This window comes from Humulus lupulus, chromosome 5 (assembly GCF_963169125.1).
Source record: "Humulus lupulus chromosome 5, drHumLupu1.1, whole genome shotgun sequence".
Taxonomy (NCBI): domain Eukaryota; kingdom Viridiplantae; phylum Streptophyta; class Magnoliopsida; order Rosales; family Cannabaceae; genus Humulus; species Humulus lupulus.
Window position 1 is genome coordinate 10,821,541 of NC_084797.1, and position 12,744 is coordinate 10,834,284.

The following is a 12,744-nucleotide window of genomic DNA, read 5'->3' on the forward strand; positions in this document are numbered from 1 at the left end:
ATGTTACTATATAGTTGAGTTATCACAAGAGAAGTATATCAGGACCACTATACCAAATTCATTGAACAATAATAGTCTAAAATAATCACCACCTCTAACTATGCTGTGCTCTCTTTTGTTATTGCCACGTTGATCAATGATCATCTCCATTCATGCGAGTCGGTTTTGTGTGAGTTGACTGACTCTATACAAACACACCAAAAAGTAAAAAAAGAATGATAAGAAAAAACAATAACAAGATGTCGAGTTTTATTGATCTAATTAATCTCATTACAAGTTTACTCAATGTTGTGCTTGAGCTCTAATATACATTACTATTGGCAACTACTAATATGTAAGTCAGTAAAAATATATGACTTCATCAAAATCATGTAGATTTTCAGGACCATCTGAACTATACTACAAGCTATAAAAGCTATTCTAGTACTTAAGTACAATTCTAGTTCTCTTTTAGTTTGATGTCAAGAAGCGCATGCATATTGGAGGACGAATCTTGGCCAAAGCAAGTATTGATGAGGGAAGAATCCACAAGCCATCTCCACAGATCAAACCAGAAGCAACAGCAGGAATCATCAGAGCAGCATTCTTATCATTCAGCTTGTGCCACACAAAAACAACCAAACTTCCCACACACATGTCAATGGCAAAGTAAGCACCAACCAAGAAAGGAACAGCCATGGCCATTGGAAGGGGAACCCATTTACCGATATGCTTAGGCGAAAGATCTCTCAGAAGGTTGGCTACTACAGCGAATGCGAAGAAGCCATAACAGAGTTGCAAGCAATGCTGTGGCAAGGCAGAAAAGCCTTCAACACCTAGAATCGCCATGTTTCTGTAGATTATAGCGTATGGGGCTTTGTATTCACCATCCGGGTCGCCTACATTGAAGGCCTTGTAAAACAGGAAGAATGTGACAGGGGCCACCACACAGCCTATTGCTGTTCCGATAGCCTGGCTTACAAGCATGGATCGGGGAGATGTGAGAGTGAGATGACCGGTCTTGAAATCGTGCATCAAATCAGAAGAAATGGACACAATTGACTTGATCAGACCGCAACCAACAAGTCCTGCAACCACACCATTTTCTTTTCCAGCCAGACTAGCAAGAACAAATAGAGCCACTTTCCCATAATTATATGCCATGTTCATGTCTGTTAAACCAGCACCGTAAGCATTGCAGAAGCTCAGAGAAGGTGCAAGCATATAGGCAACAACCACAAAGTACCATTTGAGCTCAGGGAACATTATTGGGATAATAATGATGGAGATGAGGGCAAAGAAAGCATAACCAACGCATGCTATCCAAAGAGGAATGCTATCTCTTACAAACAACTCATTTCTTTTAAGATCATCAAGGGTCTCATTTTGATTGTTCGAAGCTGCAAAAAAAGATAGCTATATCAGTAAAGTTATTATTAGTTTAAAAATATTTAGGCAAAAATAGTGAACTCTTTTCAAAAGGACTACAAAAGGTCAGAAAATTATTCTCATCAAATAATTTATGATTTGTTTATATGGACAATAAGAAAGAACAAAACCCTTTTTACATTTTTTTTTCTAGATCTTCTGTCAACTGCTTAATCAACTACTTTTCATGGAATAAAAAGAAGAAAAATAATGATTTTCTTCTATTATATAATTCCCATTAGTGGATGGTTGAAGTGTCTTACTAGTCACTATTATGATTTTGGACACTGTAACAAGTTAGTGGTTAGAGTCAGGACGAATGAAAATCAAGATATATTATTTACATGTTTTGAGGGTCTTGTTCTTCATTTTGGTATGGATGCTTGTGGCAGTGAAAAACAGTATCTTGAGAAAGTTATAGAGCCCATCTCCAAGTATCAAAGCGATGGAAATGAAAACCTGGAATTAAGAGAAGAAATTAATGTCAGAAAAATTTCAATAAAAAGATCAATATATATAGTCAAGTAATGAGCTCAAATCTTTTGACCTTGTAACCATTTAGACTTTTCATGCTGCTTTCTGATAAACTTTGAGGGAACCACTCTCCTTTAAGACCCCTTATCAAGGGCCACATTACACCCCATGAGAGCACAGCACCAAGAAGCAAAGACAAGTTCACTAGATGGGAACAGATCATTCCTGCCCCAACGTAAGTGGCACTAAAATCAAAGTAAAATCTGCAAAGTGGTAATGATATTTTTCAATCAATTTATGATGATGATGATGATGATGATGACATAAGCAAACCATAGTGGAACCTTTTAAAGTGTAATAAAACACTTACGAGTTTTTCCAAGCTTTTAATCCAAATGTTGGGAACTGAGAAAATCCACATTGATCTCCACCTGAATAAAACCACTGAAAGAAACCCCACAGGAAACTAAGGGAGAAGAATCTCATGAACCCCTGAACCTGTTTTCTGCCAAAAAAAAAGAGCCTCAACATGTTGGACTTCTTTCACACTCAATTCTGTTTGGTTTAATATCAAGAGAAAGATACATAAAAAAACTCATTGCTTACTTAGCCATTTTGTCTCCTTTAGGTGTGTGGAAACCATTGATGAGAACAGCAGTAGCAGTTCCACTTGGATAAGATAGTTTGTAGTCTATAATCATAATCTGCAGAAGAAGAAAAAAATCAGAACAGAACTTCATCAGTGAATGAATTTAGAGAAGAAGAAAAAAATAAAGAAAAAGAAACAAAAGAGAGATAAAAAAGACCTTTCTAAGAGGCACCAAAGCCAATAGCCCAACAAAACAAGTAACAAAGAGAAAACCAGTCATCCAACCAATACCAGGCTCTTTAGTACTCCCAGGAGTATTGCCTTCTGTATCAACTCCTGCTTGTTCATACGTTTTGTGGTTCAAACCCAACAGATATGACCCAAACCCACCTGCAGTTCACCCCAAAGACGACAATTAAAAACCAAGACTAAAACAAAGAAAACATAACGAACACACTTGGTGTTATTTTCTACTGCTTTCTAACCTCCAACAGCTATACTATAACATGCAACTGCACATGTTTGGATTATAGTATTCTCTTGTCTAGTGAAAGGAGATGACATAATTCCAGCCTTGCTAAGCAACTTAGTCCATGTCCGTATGAACACAAAAGCAAGAAGAGCAGCTGAGACATTGAGATTTGGGACCAAACCAGTGGTGAGATTGAGCTTCATTACTATGACACTGTAAATGATTCCAATCACTAAGCTAGCCACCAGTCCACGAAGGGTGATCTGTTTGGTCCATGGTGCAATTTTGTTCAAATCCTCTGGCTCATGTCCAATCTCTTCCATGTCCTCTCTCTCAAACTTCTCAATCTCTGAAGAAGAAGAAGACCCTTCCTTATGAGTAGTCCCATTCTCCATTATAAAATTTATACAACCTGGTAAAAAAAATTTGAATCAAAACCACTAAAGGTCTAAACTTTAGACAAGTGTAAACAAAACCCAGATACGATATTACCTCAATCTTCTTATTTTCTTCGAAACTTGACTGAAAATGATCAAAACTCGAAATGGGTATTTCTAATATACAGCCTTTTCTCAATAACACACCCAGAAGAAATGAACAACACACAGACCAAATCCCCAAAAGGGTCACTTTCAGTGATCTTAAGCTTGGAAATCAACGACACCACACGACGGGATTGAGAGAGAAAGATGTAAGATTTATTTGTGTTCATAGAAAAATAAATATGAAGAAATTAAGTAATAAATCCTTAACACATGATATTGCATTGCATGTACTACAATACAAAAATTTTGTAGTACAAAATAGGCGTTGTAGTACACTAAACAACTTTCCAACTAAAACTAATTAACCTTTCTTTGAACTTTGAACAAATGGTAGGCGAAGAAAGAAAGCGCGAAAATTCTTATGGTTGACTCTGCATATCTCTTTCTCTCTCTTCTCAAGAGAGAGAAAGTGATGGTGGGTAATGATGGAATAGGATGTACCAATAATGTATGATTTTTTTTTTAAATGTATATTTTTTTAATCAAGTTCATGCCTTTTTTCTTAGCAAAAAAACTTCATGCCATTTTTATTATTATTTTCTTCTGATATGATGACATGATTAGAATCACCAAATTTTACTTAAACAGTAATGTAGAGCAACCATGTTTATATGGAAATATATGATTTTAGTATATATAAGGATGTGTCTACATAATTTAAACTTACTATTCAAAGTTTGATTTTTTTAGTTTTTTTTAATATATATGGACAATTTTATGATGAGATGATAATTTATTTTATTTGGAAAATAATATGTTTGAATTTAATTTTTAGTATTGTAAATTGTTTGGAATTTTCTGAAAATTTACAAAATGTTCTATACAACTACAATATACACAAACATAAAAAAAATTGTGTCAAAAATTATTTAGGGATCGAGAATACTGAAAAGTACCCCATGGATAAAGCTTAAAAGTAAAATTCTAAATAAGAATTGATATATGTATATATATTCAGATATTGATTTTTACATTATTATGATGAGTACCGATAGATTAAATTATTCTAAAACAAAATATATAAGAAAAAAATACAAAATATTACTTTTATAAAAGAATTTAATACAAAAAATTACTTTTATATATATGAGATGTGTTTGAGTAAAAACAAAATATAAAAGAATTTAATATTATTTTCCTCTCTAGATTTTTTTTGTGAATTTTTTTTCAACTCTAGACAGGAAAAGTGATGGTGGGTAATGATGAAATTTTTTTTTTTTTATCAATTTTGTTAAGAATCACAAATTTTTACTTCAAAAATAATTATTTCTAAAAAATTCATGTGTACACAATGTGAGTATTAGTGTAATATTTATTTGTCTACATTAATTATGAGAGTTATTACATATTAAGTCATTAAGATGCGTGTGGCAAAATAAAGATGCCAAAACAAGAAAATATTGATTTAGGATTGAGAAATGGAACGATTCAATTCAATCCCAAATGAATCAAAACAAAACAAAATAGACTAAAAGAGTGAGTTTGATGTTTTGGAGAGTTGGCTTTTCAAGTAGGGCCCACTTGTGAAATGAGAGATAAAAAGTTCTTTGATTCCATTTGATCCAAATATGTAATCATTTATGACCTTTCAAATATCCACATCATTGGTGTGTGTACTACACGCGAACACTTGAGCTACGAGGCAGGCGCGTGGGTTACCATTTCTTTAAGCACGGTCAACAGTGGGTGTGTGAATAGAATATTGTGTCAATTTGTACGTACGACTGCCACGTGGATTAATGACGTAAGCATTTGATCTGGCTGGTTCTGGGCTCGCCATCTGTCAATTCTACATTGTCTCCTTCATTTTTTTTACTTTTAATAATAAATTATTCTTAAATTGTTTTTAAGCCTTAATTAAAATTAATGCTTATAAATTGACTGCCTCTCTCTTGGTCAACTTCATACTCGTACACATAATATCTAATGACTATTTTGTTTGATTTGAACCCCAAAATTCTTATTCACACACATCTATCAAAAATATCAAATTTTTTTTTCATTTTTATATTTTGAACAAAATTATTATTTGAACATTATAAAATGTTAATACATTTAGAATAGTAATTGTTTTTTTTAATTAAGATGTACTTTCTCACATATATTTAAAGGGTTTTCTCTTATAATTTTCAACCTCCTATAAATCCTTTTTGGTATGAAAAGAAAGATACACTTTTTTTTTTTTACTTTTTTACTGTTTTTATTTATTTTTTTGAAAAAACGATTTTTCAAAGTTTTATAATTAAGAAAATATGATTTTTTTAAAAAATAATTAGCAATTTTAAAACAACTCATTGAACTAATAAAAAAAATAATATATATATTATAACAACCATCCTAAAAAAAAACTTAAAAACAACATTAAAACAACACAAAAAAATAGAAAAAAGAAAAAACCGTAAAAATATAAAAAATTTCTTAAAACTGTAAAATTGAAGAAAAATAATATTTGACCATAAAAACTTAATTTTTTAGTAAAAATTAGTATTTTATGTAAAAATATAAAAAAAAACACATAATGTTTGTATTATTTTGTTTTATTTGTAATTTATAATTAATATAAATGATTTAATCATACAAATTATGATTATATTATTAGTTCATTCTCACTAAATATATACATGTTTAGCTGTCGTATATAATTTTCTCTTTCCTAAATTACTAATTAAATTATTTAACATCAATTATTTGTATTTTCCAGACAAAAAAAAATTGTTTGTATTTTAAGACAAATATACCTATTTTTCCTAATTTTGATATTGACACCACGCCAACTCAATTTCTTTTACTTATTTATTTTTTAATTTAAAAAAATCGTTTTTTAGTTTCCATTAATACCGCATTATATTCCATAAAATCCATACATTTATTTTGTTTTGTTTTTATTTTTTCTTCTTTCCAACTATGACATATTCATTATCATTTACGATTAAATTATTTTATTCTTTAGATTACTTTTCACAAATATCACTCGTATAAAAATGTGTTTGGTTAATTGGATCCTTGGTATCTTTTTCTTATTACTAATTAATACATAATTAATTGGAATACTAAGTACGATATGTATTTCTTTTTATTTTTCTTTAAAAAAAAATGGATGAAGATTATTGTATTATTATTTTTAACTTAATAGTAGGGGTGAGCACGGTGTGGTTTGGGCGGTTTGAACACTTTTTAATACACTACGCCACAAGTGCGGTTTAGTAACTAGAACACACCATGCGGTGTGATTTGGTTGCACCAAACCGACCAAACCAAACCATTTGTTGCGGTGTGATTTGGGCGGTTTTCCACGGTTTGTGTTAAAAAATGTCATAACAAAATTTAAATTTTAAAAAAAATACTAAATCCTTAGTTCATAACAAATCCTTAATAAGTTCTAAACAACATCACAAGTTATCAATTAAGTTCAGTGAAACACAAAAAAAATATACAAGTCTCCCATATTGACTAACTATAAAAAATGGTATATATATAAAGTTTATTTTTTTTAATATATTTGTAAGTATGCGGTGCGGTGCGGTGCAAACCAAAATTTCACACCGCCAAACCACACACCGCACCGCACCGCACGGTTTAACTCAAATACAAACCATATCGAACCATTACACTTTTGACACCGCGGTTTGCGGTGTAGTATGGTGCGGTGCGGTCGGTCACCGCGGTTTGTCGGTTTAGATGCTCACCCCTACTTAATAGATTATCAATTAATAATAAAAAAATAATTTAATAAAGAATAACAATCATGTTCTGTTATTTGCCCATAATGTATAAACGTGACATCGGATTAAATTTTACGATTCATATAAAAATAATTTAAAAAGTATATAAACTATTAAAATTTAAAAATTATGAGCTTTAAATATAATTTTATTATGGTTCAAAAAAATGTTAACAAAGGCCTAAATTCCTAGCAAGTACAAGTATCAAGTTCTGATAGTGTGACTTTTAGAAAAATTTCACCAAATAAAAAAAGCAACATTTAATAGTCATATATATAATATTCTCATACTAGAATGGTTAAAGGTACCACTGGAATTTATTATTGGTGTCCAACTTTATAAGAAAATGACATATTGTTATTAGAATAATTCAATATTGAGTCTCACATATTTAAATTTAATACCTATTATGAAATATTAGCACATAGATTTATGACATAAGCATTTGATCCGGCTGGTTTTGGGCTCGCGATCTGTCGAGTCTACATTGTCTCCTTCATTTTTTTTTACTTTTAATAATAAATTATTCTTAAATTGTTTTTAAGGCTTAATTAAAATTAATGCTTATAAATTGACTGCCTCTGTCTTGGTCAACTTCATACTCATACATATAATATCTAAAGACTATTTTGTATGAATTGAACCCCAAAATTCTTATTCACACACATCTAATCCAAAATATCAAATCGTTTTTTTTTTTCATTTTTATATTTTCAACAAAATTATTATTTGAACATTATAAAATGTTAATACATTTAGAATAGTAATTGTTTTTAATTAAGATGTATTTTCTCACATATATTTCAATGTTCTCTTATAATTTTCAACCTCCTAGAAATCCTTTTTGGTATGAAAAAAAAGAAATTTTTTCTTAAATGCATTTTTTTTCTTACTTTTTTATAATTCTTAATTTTTTTCTTCCAAAATAAGCATTCAAGTTTTAAAAATATGTTTTTTAAAATTTCATAATTACAAAAATACAATTTTTTTAAAAACAACTAAAAAGTATTTTGAAAACAACTATCTAGACCAATAAAAAAAATAACATATATATATATCATAACAACTAAATACCAACAAAAAAACAACTTAAAAACAATACAAAAAATAAAAAAGACAAAACAGTCAAAATGTAAAAAATTTCTTAAAATTGTAATTGAAAAAAATATATTTGACTGTAAAAACGTAATTTTTTAGCGAAAATTAATATTTTATGTAAAACTCTAAAAAAAACACATAATGTTAGTATTATTTTGTTCTATTTATAATTTATCATTAATATAAATGATTAAATCATACAAATTATGATTATATTATTAGTCCATTTTCACTAAATATATACATGTTTAGCTGTCTTATACAATTTTCTCTTTCCTAAAATACTAATTAAATTATTTAACATCAATTATTTGTATTTCCCTAATTTTGATATTGACACCAAACCAACTTAATTTCTTTTACTTATTTATTTTTAAATTTTTTAAAAAATTCCTTTTTTTTTAGTTTCCATTAATACCGCATTATATTCCATAAATTCCATACATTTATTTTGTTTTATTTTTATTTTCTTCTTTCCAGCTATGACATATATTCATTAGCATTTACGATTACTTTTGTGCCCTACCATAAATATCACTCGTATTAGAAAAGAAAAAAAAAACTTGGATACATTTAAAAAAAGTGTCTGGATATAATGTATTTCCTTTTATTTTTCTTTGAAAAAAAAATGGATGAAGATTATCCTATTATTATTTTCAACTTAATAGATTATCAATTAATAAAAAAATCTGTTATTTTTTTTGTTAGCCCATAATGTATAAACGTGACATCGGTCTAGCAGAGATTAAATTTTACAATTCATGTAAAATTAATTTAAAAATAATGTAAAAATAATTTAAAAATTACATAAATCTATTAAAATTTAAAAATTATGAGCTTTAAATATAATTTTATTATGGTTCAAAAAATGTCAAGAGAGGCCCTAATTCATAGCAAGTATAAGTATCAAGTGTTGATAGAGAAGTCAATTATATGACTCATAATTAATGCTGCAAAATTTGCTCACTACTACAGTTTGGTCGGCAAGATTAATATAAGCAAATATGGAGATGATATTCTCAATAATCATAAGGCATGATTTCCACCATAAAGAGTTCTATATTGATTGGGTTCGGGTAGCTCCCTTGGTCTTGCAGGCTACCTTTTGTTGGCCAGTTTTCTCTTCACCAAATGGTAGTTTATGCCGTGAGGTCCTTGTTCTGTTGTTGGTTAAATCGTTTTTCTTTAACTTTCTGTTGTATTGTTCTATATTAGTCCCGGCTCTTGTTTAGTTGGGTTAGACATTTGTGTTATCCTAGGGTGTGTTAAAGGTTGTATCCTATGTTATCCATCTTTAAGTTGTTTATTGTTGTTGTATTGCTTTGGTGAGCTATTTGTTTGGAAGTGTCATTTTTGTTGTATTAATATTTTTGATTGGTATGAACTTGTATGTTATTGCTTTATGTAAGGCTCACTTCAGCAAAAAAAAAAAAAACCCGTGACTTTTAGAATAATGTCACCTAATAAAAAATCAACATTTAATATGCTTATGTATAATATTCATACTCATGTGGTATGATTTTTTATTCATAAAAATAACATGTTAAAAAGATATAAGTAATTTGAAAATATATCAAAATTAGTGTGCACATATTTTGTATTATAAAACTCTAACAATAATGTTATAAAAAGAAAAAGGAAAAGATAATACTAGTTTGAACTTTTTATTTTGGGTAAATAATTGTGTGGACTATATTGGTTGTATTTGGTAAAAAATTTGTTTTTGAATTATTTAAACACAAAAATGGAAATATTATTTTCATTTTTGTTTCTTTATTTAAAAAAAAATGTTTGGTAACTATTTTTGTTTTTTGTTTTTAAAAACAAAAAATAATAAATGCTTTTGATAGCTTTTATTTTTATTTTTTGTTTAACAATATAAAATGATGTGTTGATTTGAAGAAGATAAGAAAAAAAAAGTCGAAAACGGTTTAAAAAAATTTTGAAAGTGAAAAAATTCTATTTTCAAAATTTAATGAATTTTAATAAAAATTTAAAAAATAATAAATAAAAATAGAGTTACCAAATATTGTTTTATGTTTGATTGTCAAATTTTTAATTAATTAAATAAATAAATATTTTTTAAATGTTACCAAACATCACCATTATATTTTAATATAATGTTTGATTGATTAAATAAGTGTTACAAAAAGTGATTATTTAATCTAGTGAGGGAAATTTATATTATTTCATATAATTTAATATTAGATTAAATAATGTAACAAAATGTGATTTGTCACAAGTTGTAACATATAATTAAGAGTTGCAAAATTGGACACATGTGTGTGCCCAAAATGTAATATATTTTGGAGTTACAAATTTGTAACTCCCAAATATTACTCAATAATGTGTAGATTGTGTGTTACACATTTGAGTTTGGATTTCACAAAGTCATTATGAAATATGGCTGTTGGAGACATGTTTTTAACTCTCATTAGGTGTATGGATGTTACAAAATCATGTGGGAAAGAGTTTGAGATGTTTTGGAAAAACTGAAAATTTTGTGCTGAAAATGACCTGTGGTCGCGGCCACTATTAATCCCTGGCCGCGGCCTGGGGGACAGAGGCCAGTGGCCGCGACCACTGATACTCCTAGTCGCGGCCAGTGGTGCTGATAGCCAATTTATCTTTTCAGTTTTTTACAATTTGAACGGTTCTAACATCCCAAGTAACTTTCAAATCTCCATTTTAATTTCATAAACATCAAATTAAACATTGGTAACAGCCATGGGGTTGGTGGAGTTTGAAATTCAAATAGTATCTCAAACTCTATAAATAAGAGTCTAATGCTCACTCGTAAGACAACTTTATTTCTATCCACTAGAGCACTTGGCTAGAAATACACCAAAATACTTGATTATTTCAAAGAGTTATTTCCAATATTGAGAGAATCTCTTAGTGCTTGAGTTAGGGGGAAATAAACTTTTGAACAAAGGTTATAAACATTGTTCAAGTTGGTGATTCTCAATGCTCTTCACTTTGATTGTGTGAGTGATAGAGTTTTGCTTATTGTCCTTATTATTTCCTTTTTCTATTTTTGCTTTTGTCTTTTATTCTTCTATTTTCTATTTACATATTTATTTGTATATTTTGTTTTAGAGTTGTAGTTCTTATAATTCTCTTATTCCTCTTATTTCTACATTTACTTGTATTTTGATTATTTAGTTATAATCTTATTTATCTATCATTTTGTCTATTGTAATTTTTTGCATAGAGTTGTATCATTAGTTTTACCATTTTCATTGAATATATATCTCAACAGACTATCTGTTACAATTTTTTTTTTTAGATTAGTGTTTTGTAATTTGTTAAAAGTAATTTTCTTAATTAATTTTGGTCAAAATAATTTTTCCTCATATTTTATTTACAAGGTTATTAATTTAGAAAATGTGTAAATCTTAATATTTTACTACCATAATATTTTTTCATTATTTTGTAATAAGTAATAACATCCCAATCATATCAAACTAGATACTTCATACGGGTCCTTTGCAAAATATATTTCCAAAAAGTGTTATATATATACTTAATATTTTTTAATTATTTGTAACATCGTGTATTTTCATGAAAAAAATACTCATTTTTGCAAATTAGTACTACAAAAGGTCTAAATATGCTAACTTACACGTTCGTTTTAAATAAATTAATGAAATTTGTAAAAAAATATATATATAATTACAATATATCCAATTATGATTTTTAATTGGAGTTCTAAGATAGTTTTTTTATTTTTTAATGTTTGTTCATTGTTCTCGTATATCTCACTTATATTTTTAATAAGTGAATAGTGTATTTATTATGTTGATTTAATAATATTTTTAATATGTTTGTTTTGTATATGTATATATATATATACTAGGTGTAAGTAATGTCTAATCTACGTTTGGATAGTTTTATTTTAAAAATATTATTAAGTTTTATGATTACTATATAAATTTTAAATAAATAAATAATATTATATATAAAAAATGATATAAACATATTAAAAGAAAAATTAAACTATTTAAAATAATAATAATAATAATAATAATACGATAACCTTTTAGATCACAAATTATCATATTTAAGGTACAAAACATTCATAATATTATTCAAATCATAGAGAAGAAATTTCTTTATTCTTGATAGAAAATAAATGTTATCATAATTTCTTAATTTAGTTACATAGTCATACTATTTGTACACACATGACACTTATATATAATATGTGAATTTATATCAATATAATTATTAAATATTTAATTTTGTATTAAATATTATTATAATAATATTTTATAATATTTAAATTTATATTAATATAATTACTAAATATTTATTCTATACAAATTTTATAAAAATTAGGATTAAATATTATATAATATATATTATTATAATAATAATATTTTATAACATTTGAATTTATATAGATATAATTAATAAATATTTAATCTAGTATTA

General features: G+C 27.7%; 1 protein-coding gene across 1 annotated transcript; it reads right to left on the reverse strand.

Moving 5' to 3' along the window:
• Nucleotides 1–221: 221 nt before the first annotated feature.
• LOC133834418 (metal-nicotianamine transporter YSL3-like) lies at nt 222–3,748 on the reverse strand. The gene is made up of 8 exons (XM_062264027.1): nt 3,435–3,748; nt 2,956–3,354; nt 2,688–2,860; nt 2,488–2,585; nt 2,252–2,386; nt 1,955–2,144; nt 1,752–1,866; nt 222–1,379 (listed from the first exon to the last, which is right to left on the reverse strand). The coding sequence occupies exons 2-8, from the start codon at nt 3,335–3,337 to the stop codon at nt 451–453; spliced, it is 2,022 nt and encodes a 673-aa protein (XP_062120011.1). The 5' UTR covers nt 3,338–3,354; nt 3,435–3,748; the 3' UTR covers nt 222–450.
• Between the last annotated feature and the right edge of the window lie 8,996 nt (nt 3,749–12,744).

Coding starts and splice junctions, on each gene's coding strand:
- LOC133834418 (XM_062264027.1), bottom strand. CDS start 3,337: ATGGAGAATGGGACTACTCATAAGGAAGGGTCTTCTTCTTCTTCAGAG. Junction 2,586..2,687: donor CTTTGGTGCCTCTTAGAAAG/GTCTTTTTTATC, acceptor CTTCTTCTGCAG/ATTATGATTATAGACTACAA. Junction 1,867..1,954: donor AAAGTCTAAATGGTTACAAG/GTCAAAAGATTT, acceptor TCTTAATTCCAG/GTTTTCATTTCCATCGCTTT.